This window comes from Mugil cephalus, chromosome 3 (assembly GCF_022458985.1).
Source record: "Mugil cephalus isolate CIBA_MC_2020 chromosome 3, CIBA_Mcephalus_1.1, whole genome shotgun sequence".
In the NCBI taxonomy this organism is placed as follows: Eukaryota; Metazoa; Chordata; class Actinopteri; order Mugiliformes; family Mugilidae; genus Mugil; species Mugil cephalus.
The window spans coordinates 17,449,578-17,466,948 of NC_061772.1; the positions used below are offsets into that span (position 1 = coordinate 17,449,578).

Here is a 17,371-nt window from a genome sequence, read left to right on the forward strand (position 1 = left end):
TTTTCAATACACATTAACACTAATCAGCAAGGCTAACCACAAAAAAGGCTTCGATTTGCTAGGGAGCATAAAGATTGAACTCTGGAGCAATGGAAGGAGGTCATGTGGGTCTGATGAGTCCAGATTTACTCTGTTCTATAGTGCTGGCAAATGAAGTGATGCCCCATCACGCCTGGTGTCTACTGTACAAGTTTATGGGGGCAGTGCATCCAACATATTTTAGTAAAGGGACAGGATATATCTTAATATTGTATGTTAATAATACTGTATATTTATAAATAGCACAAGGCTGAGTTTAATATAGATCAAATATAGTAGGTAGGGGGTCCCTACTTAATCTCTCCATCAGTTTGGGGGTCCTTGGCCTGATAAAACGTTGAAGACCCCTGCTCTAAGTCACTGTTTTTGGTCATGGTATAGGCTTCAAAGGTACTGGTCTAAGGAATTATTAAAAATGGAAAAGATACCAGGTCAGAAACTGGAAATGGACCCAGTGTCTCTCGTTTTGGGACTCCCAACAAAGCGTGTAATATTAAGATTGTATTGTATTCTAACTTATGCTGCAAGGAGGAACATCTGACTGCACTGGATCAGTGAAAAGGAACCAAGTGTGAAAGGCTGGCTTAGAGGGCTGTTTGATTTAGTGCCGCTAGAACATCTTACATGCATGCTACACTTCAAATCAGATACATTTTGTAAAGTTTGGGAAGCCTTTTTGAATTATTTAGAGCTCGATGTCTGCAGGGGTTTTACAAAGTGTCCTGATACAAGAGGGATGGTTATACATTACTGTATTGTCGGTTGTGTACATGTAACTGATCTAGGGAGTTGATCTGTTTCTTCTTTTTTACTGTTTTTTCTTTGTTTGTTTTTTTGATTATTTGCAGTCTTTAATAGATTTTAGAACAGATTCATTGTTAATTTATTGTGAAAGTCATAGCTAATAAATATATACATAAAAGGGAATTTGCCAATGGGACACTAACACTGGTACGAGTCACTGAAGTTGCTTTTTGAGAGGTATTACTCACACATTTAGCTGTCCATACAGAGCACGTAACAACTTGATTTTACTTTGTCTCTATACACACAGACACACTTCAAGCTAATTTTTCATGATGCACGGAACTAACGTGTCCTGAGCTCTGAGTGTTTCCAACGCGCGGCTAGCCTGCGGCCGAATACTGTGTCTAAAAACATCATTGTCGCTCTGCTAATGTGCCGCTCACACTACATTTTCCGTTGAGGCGCTGCACTGTGGTCATGACTTCTATTAGGGAGAACCTTGCTGGTCATGCACCCAACATCACTCACAGTCAAATCACATAAGATGGGATCCCATCAGACACCTATGACCTGCAGTGAAGGATGACGTGACCTTGTTGGTTGGAGGCTCGTACATTAGTCGCGCTTTGCCTCCACGAACACAAACTATTAGATATATATTGTGAACTTAAAATGCAATGTAACGGCTGGTCCAATAAATTATGCTGAGCAAGACTTTAAAAATCAAAATACAAGACATCTTTATCCATGATCCGTGATGTGGTGACATGTATGTGTGTCTAACCAGATGCGTGTTGATGGAATGCAGGCCGCTGACAGTCCAGTCCACTTCGGGCAGCGGTGATCCGGATCCGTTGCAGCTGACCGTCACATTGTCACCCTCCATCACCAACACACTGCTGTGGCTCACACTGATCTCTGGCAAGTCTGTAAACACATGCATGCAAGTAAAAATACACACACACACACACACACACACACACACACACACACACACACACACACACACACACACACACACACACAGTGTATGGTCCTTTTAATACAAGCCTGTCACTGGCCGTGTCTGCATGCTTTCACACTAAATCAATTAATCACTTTTCATTAATGTAATAAAATTAGTACAAAGGAAGCAACGGGGTACACATCCACACACTCACCCACACACACGCACACACGCTAGATGTCACAGGGATGAGTCACCGCCAGGAGATAATACTGCAGAGTCTCCAGCCTCTGTCAGAATCAACACGCAGCTCCTCTCATCAGATTCACCCTCTGAACTCTGTCACACCTCCCCCCCCCCCCCCCCCCCCCCCCCCCTCACCCGGTCCGCTCACTCTTCTCTTCCTTTCCTTTCCATTTCACATTTCACCTGTGCCCCTTCCATTTTTTTCCCTGTCACTTTCTTCTCCCCCCCCCCCGCCCCCCCCTTCACACCTCCCCTCCTTACCGCAGTTGTTGATGTACATGTTGTGCAGTCGTAACTTGGAGGCCCCGTTCCTGCAGTACAGCTGCTGCGTGTGCAGCCCGGCCTCTCCTCTCTGCTGCCACAGCTGGATCCAGCGGATGTCGCAGCCGCATTCGAACACCACGCCGTCCAGGCGTCTTCAAAAGACAACAGTCAAGGACCAGTGATGTTAATACAAACAGACTGATCGAAACACAAGGAACAAGAGCAGACCAGTGCTGCCACAGTTACCTTGAAAAAGTAATCCAATTAGTGACTACCGATCACTGCATTAAAAATAACTTCACTGATTACTTGATTTGAAAAGTAACTAAGTTAGATTACAAGTTACAATCAACAGCTGCGCCGCCCCACCACCAAAATAAATGAATAGAGGTTTTTATCAAAAATGCATATCAAAAATCCTCTACGGGGAAACGAACTTGTGGCCCTTCAGCTTCCAAGCTGTGCCATCTCGCTCCTCCCCCCATTGTTGTTCACTTTTGTGTCACTGCATGGTTTAACCCGTGAGTTTTCCTCATGATGAAATAGTGACTTGTCGCATACGTGACGACACTCCCCGAGACCAAGAAGAAGGACAAAATATAAATTAGGAAAAATAGTAACGCACAGTAACTTGGATAAGTTACTTTAATGTGATTGCCGGTTTGGAAAGATTACTGGAAAAAACGAGTAACGCGTTGCTGAGTAACGCGTTACCGACATCACTGATCTCGGCAGCAACAGGCCATGTCTGGTTCTTGCACCGAGACTCACAAACTGCCTGAAAGATATCAGTAAGAATTACGAAAGTTTCACTATTATCAGTGTTGCGGCAACAACGCCAGCACAATTAAAAGGCTCCTCCACCCATTTATCCTTGAACTCCATAAAGCTGCTCACCTGCTCTTCTTCTGCAAGGCAACATTACCCAGAATGCCACTGGCCAATAGTTTCCTGTTTGGCTGGATGTTTTTTTAAATAGCACTAGTTTTTAGTCCAACGAAAACTAAGGAATATTATACACCAATCAGCCACAACAGTAAAACCACTGGCAGGAGAAGAAAATAACATTGACCATCTTGTGACAAAATAATGTTCGGCCATGAAATGTTTGGACTTTGTGGGGATGTTGCTTAAACATGTACCACCCACTTAGACCAGACCAGACACCCCCACACTAAAGCAATGACACATCCTACAAAATATTAGGCAGGTGGTCATAATGTTGTGCCTGAATGGACGCCTTCTTACACCACCACGTGATTGTGCCACTATCGCAGTAATGCAGTGGCTTTACTCTTTGTCTGCAGGGGTTTCGTTCAGTTCCTCCTTACGCTGAAATGTCTGCCTGCTTTTCAGCTGCGCGGGAAAAATGTATTTTTAGAATGAGTGCGAACAAAGGAGAGGTGTTTCGTTCATACTAATCAAGCACTACGCACACACAGAGCTCTAATGTTACAACAATGATGCAATCACACTCCGCTGCGCTTCTTTCCACTTCAAAAATAGAATTTGTTTCAATAAGAATTGGTGTTCTCCTGGAAACTGAAAATTTTAATAAATGTCACTGTGTGGTTAATTTGGTGTGATTGTGCAGTTTTAGCAGAAAAGAACGAAATATATCCCAGGAAGCAATGACTTCAAAGATCGCAGGAAAACCTTTAATACTTGTCTCAAGAGGTAAAACGCAGCCAACCTCTTCCAAAAGCCCCAGCAAGAGCGGAAGCCATTTTACAGTGTTCAGCTGCAGTAAAAGCAACATAACCGCCAACATTTACAACGTAATCGTCAACATTATTCCTCAGTATCCAAAATAATAACAGAATCAACAGTGGGGGAGCTGTGGACAAGTGGTTAGAAGATTCGATACCGTAGATTTAGGACATTAAGGTTCAAATTCCTTCTACATCCATTGCTGAGGTAACTTGAGGAAGCACCTAAAAACTTCTCCCTGGCCACTGCTTGTATGACTGCCCACTGCTCCCTGCTGTCTGTACGAATGGATGGGTAAAATGCAGAGAAATTCTAACCCTAACACTATGCAGAGAAAAGAAAAAAAAAAGGAAAAACCCAGCTCTAATGATGGAAACTGCTCCAACAGCGGCCGCCGCAGACATCCTGTGGGTTTTTATAACGTTTTCCAGTAGCTGGGTTCAGCAGACAAGGGGAGAAACAATAAAAGGCTACACTGTAGCATTCAAATGTGAGGAGGTCAAAGGTCAACGCTGTGTTCTGGCTATCAGTCTCAGGCTGCATTAGCAGCAGACAGGTATCATTAGACGCCACTGTGCATACATCTCTTTCTCATAGCGGTGTGCAGCCAAGAGCCACATTATTCAACACTGTGTGCCACCTCTGCATTTTGCATATGTCCAATTTGGAGGCTGTGATTGGCCAATTTTGTCAAGATGAATGCCTGTCCAAATGTCCTTGACAGAGGTCAATAAGATATTGCAGAACGCATGAATAATGTATGGGTTACGTCCAGCACGCCGTATAAAGTAATGAGAATAGATTCCCGCAGGTGGATCTCACTTATTATCAGCCGTGTGTGGATCTGATACTGTAGTTAGAGCAGAGCCTTTTCCATACTGACTATATGACAGGTTACTGGTTCTGCCTCCATATCGGTCGCGTTATTGAATGCTTTCCCTTTACGTCCCACAGACATCCCGTTAATCTTACTGCTGCTCATTAGCAGTTGTTATGTCGAGATGTACGGTCCTTGTAGTCACTGACGGCACCATTTTTAGGTCATACGTCAATGCTAATCTAATTGCTAAGTCTAATGAAATAATAAATAGCCTACCTTAAAAAAAAAAAGATCTCATTTACCTTTTCAATCACGATCACATTTCTGTTTTTTCCATTTCATGCTTTGTGCAGTGATTCCACTTTGAAATGACAAAGTTTTCTGTTATTGTGAATATTTCAAGTTAATGTTAAAGAACAACCAAAAACACCTGGGGAAATTTGGTGAGCACATTTTACTGTCGCAAGTTTTCATTTCTTTTTCTCAAATGTTTCAATTTAAAATACAACACAAACAATCCCTACAGAACTTTTGAAATTGACACGTTTGTCGGGTACATTTTGCCACTGCAGCAACACAGATCATTTATATGACGCTTTTCAGGGAACATTTCTGGAAGAAGCCTTTGGGACTGAGATTTTAGAACTAACACTGGCCTTCTACGAAATTTCATCTCATCTCATCTTCTACTACCGCTCATTCTCACTAGGGTTGCAGGAGCCTATCCCAGCTCAAATCGGGTGAGAGGCAGGTTGCTAGCACAGGGCTCACACAGACAAACAATCAGTCACACACAGGGTCAATTTTGGGTCACCAATTAGCCTAACGAGCATGTCTTTGGAGGTGGGAAGAAACCAGAGTTCTTTGGCTCGAATTTATTTATTTATTTTTTTTGTCTTTGCTTTTCATTCATTCATTAAACCCTGACCAGGTCGCCATCAACCCAGAACCTTATTGCTGTGAGTCGTCAGTGCAAACCACTACACCAGCGTTCGCTTTTGTTCCGCATTTTCTGCATGATGTTTTACTTGAATGGAAGCAAAATTGAGGAAACTTCTTAAAAACTCAACGCTAACTTAGAAACTGCACTGCCTATCGCAGAACTGTCCTTAGGTGGTGTCAGCATTTGAGAGCAGAAGTTTTCTTATTGACAAATGTTTTGCAAAAGTTAGGTTGCTCCCTGCTTGACAGTGCAGAGGAGAATTCCAAGGTTAAAAGTTTTCATTTACCGCCAAGCAAGTTCAACCACAAGGGATCGGAGCTCACTAGAGCAAGGCGGCCCCGGCTTTCCCCCCTTATACTGTAATTATGGTCATTATTAATAAGAACCACCACCTCCAACGATTACCCGCTATCCCTTGGGGCAGAGCTGATCACCGCTGGAAAATACAGGATATGACGCTTAAATAAGAAAGCAGCAGCCATGCGTTTCAAATAGGAGCCCAGCTGGTACAGTAACACAGCTGTGAATTTGCAGCGCTAACGTCTAAACAAGCTACAAGACAGCAAAAGAAAAATAGAAGCAAAGTGACGGCTGGAACTTGATAAACGTCTAAAGGAGAACAGATTAGACTTAGAAAAGAACAAAAGCAAACATCAGTATGACCCCAGCCACAGAGAACTAACAGCATGGTGTTTCCTTGAAGCTGGCTAACGATCCACCCCGCTACTCCAGAGGAGAGGTAATGATCACCACCAGAGGCTGTTTTTCTGGGAAATGTACACACAGGTGCTTTGGCTGAGGAGCCGTGGATCACAAGCAACGATAAGCCATATAGTGCATTGTTGCTGGCACGCTTTGATCTCAGCTGGAATGCACTGCTTTCTTTCCTTTTAATGCTGTCAGGAATTATTTTAAGGATTGAAATCCTGTGTGTTTAATAAACCATCTTATTTGGATTATTTCTTCTCTTTCTTTTTTTTTTTTTTACCTTGGCTCCTGGGTTTAACTGCATGTTTTATGCTTGGCTTTATGGTAAGTCAGCACAAAGATGTAGGCTGCTTACATTTGCCACAATGCATTCATATGCTAATGCATGTTCATAAAGAGAAATATAGCCTACAAATATTTACTAGACAAACCCCTTCACCTTACTGTGACTTTCCCGTTACAGCTCAGTGAGATTAGCTTTTATTAATGTAAAGGTGTTTACTGGCATCTTGTACGGTTTTATAATAGGGACTGTCCACATCACTGTTACTACAACTAAACTAAACCAGTCATTCCCTAAAGTTTGGTTGGGTTCTTCATGCATTTTTTGGATGTTTTGGATCCTCATTAGCTTGCTAGCAGGGTTAGCCTTTACCAGTTCACAATGCACATTTTGGCCTTGTTGCTGAATTTCCAACTCATCTGTGCACTTAACGTGGTAACTGACCAGAAAACAAGCGTCTATATCCTCAGTGTTGGCATAAAGAGAAGCATTATTCTGTGGTACTGGGTTGGATTGTTGATTTAAATTAGTTATTTTAAGTTAAATATGTTGCACCCCTCTCAATGGACACGATGTAGTTGATATACTTTATACTTGAGAGGAGTAATAGTAGTGCTTTCACTTTTACAGTAACAATGTTCATTGCAATTTCGGATTTTTGTGTTGCCTTTTTTCTGACCCCAGTTTCTATGTTGTCCAGCATAGTTGAGTCTCTTGGCTTCCTTGTAAGAGAGATGGATTTTTGGCTGCAGCTCTTCCACGAAGACCACTTCTGGCCAGACTCCTCCGGACAGTAGATGGATGTACCTGCGTCCCACTGGGGACTGATGGCTCTGCTGGACATCTTCCAATTTCGACCGGAAATAAGCTTGCTGTGTTTGCATTATGTCATGTATCTATGTAGCCCTCTTTCAGTGTCTTTAATTTTAATTTTACACTTTTTAAATAAAAACAGCTTTAAGGTTTAGTGCTCAAAAGCACCGGCTGATGAAATCCGCCGTAGCTTTTGCACTCTTAGTGTATACTGAACTGTATTGTATTTGCTTGTTTTTTTAGGGGAGGTTATCACATCATTCTCTTTTTCTGTCTCTATCTTTCAGGCAGAGCAGTCGTTGCTGTTGTTTTTCTGCACTGCACTTTCCATAGATCCCTTGTCAATCAAACACTGTGGCTAGTACTGTCATTATTATTATTAGAAAAACAGGGTGGAAAGGAGATAATCGAGCTGTCATGCCATCAGATTGAATGCTAGGGTCTTGAAGCAGCTGATTGACAAACAGTCTGGTCGTAGGCAGTGGGTTCAGGAAACAGATGTACCATGAACTGGTCTCACATCACTGCCACACTGTTGCTTTAGCTCTGTCCTGTGTGAAGCAGGAGGTGGACAGATTAGAATTTTGACAAGGAAAAGAATGAATCAATCAGGGGGAATAAGCATATGAAAAAAAAAAACAGGGGGCTGACTCGACCGATATCAGATTTGCTGATAAATTTGCTAACAGTTGCTTTTACCATACTGTGCATCATTGCTTCACCACACTCCCAGCTGTTTCTGGACTGCCTCCACCACTCTCGCCCTGCACCTCCTGCTTATATCGTGGATAAAGTGGCACGCTGTAAATAAATAAGTCACAGTTTTGTCTCGTCATTGCTTTTCCGGAGAGGTTGCAGCAATTTGGTCAGTCGGTGTCCCTGCAGGCTTTCTCACAGCCTGGCTCTCCTTTCAAACCACCGCGGCATAATTTGTCTGAAGAGGCAGACCTGATTTTGGCTTATCGGCAAAGCCACCTGCACTGCAATCATGGAGGAGAGAGAGGACACTGGAGTCAGGTCAGGGAAGGTTGCAGGTAGGGAAAAATGGACAAAGTGAGAAGGACCTCAAGGCCTTTTCTTTAGATTTCGGCAGGGATGCTTCACACTTGTGCAATTTGTGGATGCGTTTAGAAGACTGAATTCCACTTTTAACAATTTTTTCAAAAATAGATTTTGTCATACCTTTTGTGTTTAGCTTGCCTGGAAGCCAGGTCTACCTCGACACCCACAAATTGTTTGTGGGCACGGATCTTGGTCTGGAGTCTCTCCATTAGGAACTGATTGTGCTCTGGCAAAGATATCCTGAGCCAATCAAATTGTTTGGTCAGGCTTTATGTGGAGATGGGCAGAAGAATTAGTTTTTTTGTGTGCATTAATAGACACACATTCCATAATGAAATCCCAATGGGTGTTACCACATCTGGTGGTTCCACAAGAACTGAATCTGGATACACCATACAATTAACATGTCTTTTAAACATGTAACTGTACTTTACCCGTTGTTGCTGTGTAGTAATTTAAGTTTCACCTATGACAGAAATTCAGGGACTGAAAACAACTGAGAAAAGGACGTCACAACCAGTTCTATAAAACTTTTACAAACTGAAGCAGACGAAAACACTGTTTGCTACGTGAGCACGTACACAGTGGGAGATGACTGGGAGGCCATAATGGCATTCAGATTTCAGAGCGCAGACATGTATTGTTTTTAAAGGAAAGAAAAGGCCTTTTGTTTTACATTTGTACCTATAGTTGCTTTCACTAAAGTTTAACAGGTTTCTCCTGCAGTCTCCCAGCAGTCTGGAATCTAACCTCTTGAAAGTCTCTTGAAAGGCCACTGTTACCCCGTGTCTATCTTTTCTACTTCATTTAACACGTTAATAGTCAGTTTCCCTCTTCCGAGACAGTCTTTAATGTTTTTGAAGATTCCACGTTCATGTCGTACATTTCAGGAACAGTCTGTCATGAGTGTACTCGAAGGAAGGTTAAACTTTAGCAATTTCCTTGTCGTGCAGCCCTTAAAAATGTAATGTTTAATTTACCCTAATCCACTGGCAGTCAAATCAGAAGATTACAGGTTTGATCCATTCATATTTCACACACATTCAAAGAAAAACCCATTTTGCAGTGAGAGGCGTAAATGTTTGACTTTGCGTCAGCCACTGCTTCCCAGAGAGCCAGGATTAAAGAGGCGCTAACAGAATGAAGGGATTCTGGATGCACATTGCCTCAGGCAGATCGTGTCAGTTGCTAAAGAAGAAGATGAATATTTCCCTTCCTTTGCGGACCAGACGGCATGAGCTTCCTCGAGGACTGGTGTAGGGTGACTGCCACGAGCCGCAAATTCAAATAATCTCCAATAATATCAACCTGGAAGCTGCAGCGGCAGATTTAGCATTTAGCCGCCCCCTTTCGCCCTGCTGCCAGTCTGTGGCATGTGATTGGCCCGACTGGTGCGCCACACTGCAGCAGCTCCGCTCCTTCGGCTAAAGGGCACGCAGACAAAGACGGAGAGCCGATTATCTGTGTCTCATCCAGAGGCAGCACACGGCAGGCGCCTATTGTACAGCTTCAATGTGATGTTGGAGGCTTTCACAGGAGCCACAAAAGGCTCGAGATTATTGAGATCTCCCTGATAGTATTGCAATTGTCACTGATATTAAGATATTGCAGGGAGTGCGACATATCAGTGCAACCAACCAGCCAAAACAAAGCAACTGTTTTGGAGTTACACTTTACTGGGCTTGATAACGAACGCCTGATAAGGGAAAAAACAGAGCTGAAGCACACGGACTGATAAGAACTACTTTCTCCCCTTGCTTTTTTTTTTTTTTATATAAATGTCTTAGAGTTGTAATTAGAAGGCGGCGCGGGATCCGATGCATCCGAACCGCAGACCTGAAAGCATCCAACATGAGGCCGCCGGAGGAGTCCGATCTTCATGTTAAAGTAGCAGAATAAACGATTCTTGAACTGCTACACGCCTCGTTTTATTGAGTGAAACATGTTTTACACCCAGTTAATTATGTGCAAAGAAGCAGTTAAAAGCAGGAACTGCAGCGTTTAATTCTGAACTCGGACAATCAGTGCCGCTTTGATGAAAGTGTGTGTTGTTTAATGGTGATTTCAGCCCTGTGTCAGTTCTTTTATCGCTCTCCGTGTACCGCTTCCTCGGCTGCTGTGTGATCTATATTAATTACCTTTCTTTGTCTCTGTCTTTGAAACTTTATTATTTTTAATGCCAAAAGCTACGAGAAGCGGCGAGGGAACAACACAACGACGCTATCACGGACGTGGGCTTTCTTAAAGCTTGCACGCGGCCGACGATGTAATTCCAGGCTTTAAAAGCCATTTGTACATTTCCTATTCATTTCAGGTCACTGTCACCGATGTGTTGCAGCTTTGAAATTGGTTCTCTTTCATTGTTCAAAAAAAAAAAAAAAAAAAAAATGAAATACAATTACAATAACAGTGCCTAGAGTGACTGAGATAACACGGTTTAGCGACACCGTCATGGCAAAGGGCCATGCTCTCCTTTCGTCACATAAAACGGAAATTATTTCAGCTGGTTTGATCTTCCTCCATTTGCATAATATCAGTACGGCTGAGCAGCACGGGTGGGCACTTATCACTGATACCGCATTGTGTATTATTCTTATAATTAAAGGCAATAGCCACCCGGTAAGCATGCTTCATTTGGCATGATTGAATGATTGGCACTTTGCGAACTAATATGGTTTTGGGTGAGCACATAGACAAGGTGAAGGGAGTAATGATGTCGGGGCCACGTCGCAGACTGTGCCCGTGACAGAGTGACTCATTTCCTATTAGAGAGGCCTGATTCCACATGGCTTCCTTCTTGCGTAACGTCCCGGCCCACGTCTGTGCCGCTACGCCACTCCGACTGACACCTCTTAACCAAACACACCAAACGGAATAGACATAAATCCTCGCTCCTCATCAGCATTCAGAAGGAAACCCGGGCATCACCCTGGCCCTGCTTTTCATGTAGGACAACAAAGACACCATTTGTACGCATCTAAAATGGATGCTTAAGGAGGAATAGGATTGCACATCAGAGCAAATCGTGCCCTGTGAGCTGTAACGGTGATTTGGTTATGGAGGGATCTGAGGTTGCAAGTTTGGTTTGCTGCACGTGATGTAGTTTGTAATTTCAGGTCATTTAACTGTTGAATTACACAGAGTCCTTCATTGTCTCAGTATGCAAAAAGGCCCTGGTCTTGTTGATAGCTGCACTATACAGAGTGCCATCTTTAGTGATAAAAAACAATTTTATTTTCACACTTTTAGGTTTTACCTTTATTTGTTTTTCAATACTGTAATATATGATACTGTAATGTGGTCTATACTGTATATATTTAATAACATTCATGTGTGTGTATGTACATACATATGTAGATATCGTGTAGATAGGTATGAGTATATTTACACGCATGTTTAAGGGTATATGCAGTATGTGTTGTGTTTATGTGTATATATGATAAGATAAGAAGCTTTTATTGTCATTGCCGACTGAATGAAAAAATAGTAGCTACAGCAACATAAAGATGAAAAAAACTTGAACAGCTATACACAATAAAAACAATATACACAATGTATGTGTGTGGGTATACTGTCTATACTACCGATCTATATATTCATTTTACACTTGTCATATATATGTGTGTGTGTGTGTGTGTGTGTGTGTGTGTGTGTGTGTGTGTGTGTGTGTGTGTGTGTGTGTGTATACACAAATGATTAACTTATTTAATTTCAATTTTTACTTTCTTTTATTTAATCATAGCTTGTTCAGTACTACTGGGTACATTCTTACTGTACTTCTGGTTAGATGCCAAACTGCATTTTGTTGAGTATGTACTCATACTATATGAAATGACAATAAAGTTGAATCTTTTTAACAGTTTTTTTTTAATCTAAAAAAGCAATAGTAACTAAATAATGGCATGCATTTGGCATCTGTTTTTAGAAGTTACTAAGCAGATGAAAATATTTCATATAAAATGTGCATTTTTAACTGTATTTATATGGATCTAATCTTACCTGAGTACAGAATCCCGCTGATGTTATTTCCAGAAATACAATAGTTTTACTGAAAAATGTGGCTTATTGAAAACGTCTTTTCTTAAACCTCGATATGTGCACTTAAAGTCACTGACAAAACTTACCTGGACCTGGTTCGTAAAGCTTTTGTTATTATTTAATAAAGTATAAATAAAGTTCTTGAATCAACACAGGTTAAAGAGGTTAAAGATTTTGACTTGTAATGGGCTCAGACTCAGTCCTACCAATTTTTGAAATCAAGACTCTTCTTTCAAATCTCAAGTACTTAATTATCGATTTAAATAGGTCACTGATGAGCGAGATCAGGTGACATTGTTTGATTAGTGGAAATAACGCACCTGCAAGACACCAAACAAACCAAAAGAGGAAGAAAAACGTGCACCGGAGCTTCTCATTTTTCTTGCAGTGCCAAAAAAAAAAAAAAAAAAAAAATGATAGTGAATGTGAAAATGCTCCATGTCTCTGTAGACTTGTTCCTCTTGCTGGTTGTTGTGAAAGTAACGATGTGAACTCCTAATATACAGCTCATATTAACTGGTGCAATTTTGATTCTTCGAAAGGTTCTGGAGGTTTAAGAGCAGGTCTGTAAACCCTCACATTACCAGATCATTCTGGACCGCATTCTCGGCCAACTATTGGAAAGGCTGAATTTAGGGATCAGTTGGCCCCAGACTCCTCTAGTCTGAGCCCAGCATTAAACGCAAAATCTGCTTCGCTAGAATTGTGTTGGCTTTGTTTGACGGAACATGAAAAAAAAGAACCTATTACTGCATGTGAAATAAATCCATTTAAATATGAGCTACATTTTACATTATTATGCACATATTTGATACTGTGAAATCTAAATACTTCATCCAAGGTTGGACTGCAGAGCCTGGGTATTGCAGCAGTGCTAAGGGAAACAAAACGCCAAGCTAGAAGCAGAACTGGACAGCTGGTCAGGCAACGAAAGGACGGAACTTCTAGATTCCAGTGAAGAATGAAATTCACAACCCAATAACAGGCACAAAGACTGATTCAGAGACCCATCTGCCTCTGATGAGGGCCCACGGTGAGATGACACTTGTGTAGCTCTGGTATGGGGTCTAGTGTGAGCTGCTTCCTACACACAGTGAATAAAGAGCATTCTTTTCTGTTTCCCGTGTAAGGTGCAAATCTTAAGCTAAGTGTTCAAGATGTAAATCAATCGTACGTGAGCAGGGCTTACCCTCGGCTCCGTTGCCTGCATTTTACAGCAGCAGGACTACCCCAGATCAGCATTGTGCCGTGTTCTCTGAGGACCTGCCCTGCTTCTACCTCTGAAAATAGCACAATAAGGAGGCCTGCTTGAAATAGTCTTGTATCACATCCTGCTATACCTCAGCGTTATAAGCCAGGAGGCACGTATGAGCAGCTCCGGCGCGGTGAAGGTTCAAATGATGGACAGCGCTGACAGGCGTAATGATGTGTAAATTACAAGCGGGTCCACATCGCAGCGTTCTCCCCGGTGGTGAAAGAGCAAACTCATTTCATAAACACAATGATCACTAAAATATTCATAACAAACAAGAAAATGGGGTCAGACTCCCTCCTCCTACCAGACCATTACATCTCCTTTGTGCACGTTAATTAAGTCAACAAATGGCTTATAAGATCACAGTGCCACTATACTGCCTATAGGTTCACTCTGTCACATGTGCTCAGACAAATTAGGGGTTTTGTACAACAAAGACAGGAATTGTAATGGCATGCAGGGAAGACAATTTGTATTGAGGCTGATAGCGCGCAGGGAGCGATGATAAAGTGCTGTAATAAAATACAAACAAAAGCCGGAGAGACAGATGAGACGGGACTTACAGCTCGGAGAGTTGGAGGTGCTTGAAGAGCTGCCATGACAGAGTGGTGAGAGGATTCTTTGACAAGTTTCTGTAGAGGAGAGAAAAACAAAGAGAATGTTAAATTGAATTATTTTCTGTGAATTATTTTAGGTTTCTCGGTTGATGCCATGTCTGTTCTGCTTTTGTAACGTTTCCCCACTCCTGGTTTTGATGTGCTTTAGTTTTCAGAAAACCAATGTGTTTTTCACCCCTTTTAGAGACAAAATGAAATTTTCATTCTTTTCTGATTTTCTGGAAAGAGTTGGGTTGCTCCTGCAAGTTTTCAGAGGTGCACTATTCATTGTGTTTTATTTAACACTAAATTCACATCATTTTATCAATCTCAACTCAAACAGACAAATGTAGCATATTTTTTGGGGTCGTATTGTTACGGGCTCTGCCTTTGCTCAGCCTTCGTGTTAGTAGTTCTCTGTAGACAGATGTGCAGCCCCCTCATCGGTGACTGGCTCAGGCTCGCCACGCCTCTTCAGCGGTTCATCACCTGTAATTGTTCCTGGCTCCTGTCTGCACCTCAGACCGGTTGGTGCCGATCCATCCAGTCAAGGGCAGCACCTTCATCAGGCAACACTACTTAAATGTCGTGCTGACGTCACTCTGATTGACTGTGATTTAGAGTGAGCAGTTCACTCTAGTAGCCGCGTCTTGAGCTCTGTGCGACTATTTTGGGATGTGTGCTTGTTGTTGTTCTCCGTATCTGAAGTGACTGTTTAGAACTCTGTGACCTGGCAGCGCTGTTGTATGGCCTAAGAGCTGGGCCTCACATATACACATTTTCTACATTTCATTTTTTTAATTTTTTTTTAATTTGACACAATTTAAACGGTCACATCTGGTTCAGTGTTGCTCGAAAACTGAAAGCCCTGCTTCACAAACACATTCAGGATGTTAACTAAAGACAAAACTCCATTGACAGCAATTGCCTCTACATGCTTTACGCTTTTGGATTTAGGCAGTTAATCCCATTCTTCGTCCACCTCCATCGGAGCCTGTGAACTGCCCTCCTCGGGTCTCTCCACAGATGTTCTGTCGTGTTTATGTCCGAACTTTGGATGAGCCACGGTCAGAGACTTGACCTGAAGTCACTCTGCAGCGTGGAGCTGCATTAATCTTTGACGCAGCTCTCACTGTCTGTGCTGCTGAGAGTCAGGATGCCGTCGCCACCATGCTTCACAGTAGGGGTGGTATTAGCCAGGTGAGGAGCGGTACCCGGTGTTCAGCAGTCAAAGTCACTGGAGTTTGCCCTAAAGTGCTCAGTATTCAGTATTCTAGATGCTGTCATATGGGAACATTCGTAATACTGTACAATCCATTCTTTTTGCAACACCTTTGTAACTTATATAATGCATATTATAATACATATTATTGAGAGTTGACTGATAGGGAAATTAGCTTAATACGTTTAACTTTCATTGTACAGCACAATAAAAGTGTAACACCTTCAGGAGCAGGCCTGTATTAATGGCTGAAAATGAGGCAAATGGCTATTGAAATGAATATGGCTATTAAATAAATAAAAAGGGAACAAGCCCGGCTGTCTGTTGCTTCAGAGCTAAGCCAAAGTTGACCGCTTTCAAGTCGAATAATTCAATTGACTCAAGGAACCCCTCTGGGCCAGGAAGCCACTAAATTCAATAGCAAGCAGGCTGAGATTTACAAGTGATTTGACCAGAAACAGTTTAAATATGAACGTCATCAGTGTATACGTTTATAAAACAACATAACGCCTCTGTGAGAGCATTAAAGCGTCAGTTTGTCCAAAAGCACTGTGCGTTATCACACCCTTCCGCCAGTCCACGCAGCGCCCGAGCACTTCATTACAACGTGAGAGAAAAATAAAAAAGAGGCTGCAAATCCATCTGATCATTTGTTTTCTGTCACGCAGACGGCCGCGGCTTCACCTCGACAGCCGCTCGGTGACTCACACGCACTCAGCACTCTGTTGTTGCTTTGAACAACCTGATGTTTCCAGTATCTATAAGGGCGACAGTGTGTCATCTATCCAGCCACGCTAACTGAAATGATACAGGATGTAACACAGGTCCTGTAGTCGCTACTCGGATAAAAGAATCACAACACGGCAAAACTTGTTGCATGTCGAGATGCAGCAAAAGTGAAACTATTAATATGTTTCATACAATCTATGAGCTATGAGAAGAAACAAAAAATATATATATAAACAGCTATTAAATATTACCAAAATGTCACAAAAAATGAACCCTATGACTAAAAAATGTATCTTGTATCGTATTTGAATTCGTTCCATTGCTGACAAAATTATCACACAGACACACACAGTCCATAGTAGGTTAATTTGTATGGAAGACCTATTAGAGACTCCTGTAACCAGACGTGTCACCATAGCAACAGCGAGCTAAGGATGTTGCGGGTCTGTCATGTTTCCTGTGTTATCACACATGCAATCACGCGCACACACATTTACGGATACAAAAAACCCACAGAAGTGCGTCTGCGTGAAGAAACACACACACACACACACACACACACACACACACACACACACTAGTTAACCGTTGTCACCTTGAAATGTGTGCCGGTGTGAATGCGCTGGCTGGATGTGAGAGAGAATATGTAAAGATGCAGCATGAAATTTCACCTCCCAAAGAAAACCTGTGGTCCCACAGGGATTGTACTTTACACCGAAAGAATATATTACAGAGCAGGAGAGAGGGAAAGAGAGAGGGAGGGAGAGAGAGTGAAAAGGTGGGCGAGCAAACAGCAGCTCATTAGGTGATGTAGAGCAGGGCCGCTCAGCGCTCGTGTCAAATCACACGCCCCAAAATAGGCACCCATTTAGACCACAGATCTCCAAATAGGCACACGTCAAATGACTAAACCCTAAATAGACCTGCGTTGGAAGACTGAAGATCTTCCA

The 17,371-nt window shown here is 42.3% G+C and overlaps 1 protein-coding gene across 2 annotated transcripts in view; it reads right to left on the reverse strand.

Moving 5' to 3' along the window:
* Nucleotides 1-17,371, reverse strand: part of ntrk3b (neurotrophic tyrosine kinase, receptor, type 3b) — a 188,198-nt gene that overhangs the window by 91,176 nt on the left and 79,651 nt on the right. For both annotated transcript variants that reach the window (XM_047581346.1, XM_047581345.1), the window contains exons 4-6: nt 14,438-14,506; nt 2,240-2,394; nt 1,571-1,713 (exon numbers count right to left, since the gene is read on the reverse strand). In XM_047581346.1, the coding sequence (XP_047437302.1) occupies nt 1,571-1,713; nt 2,240-2,394; nt 14,438-14,506 (367 nt within the window). The remainder of the gene's footprint in view (nt 1-1,570; nt 1,714-2,239; nt 2,395-14,437; nt 14,507-17,371) is intronic.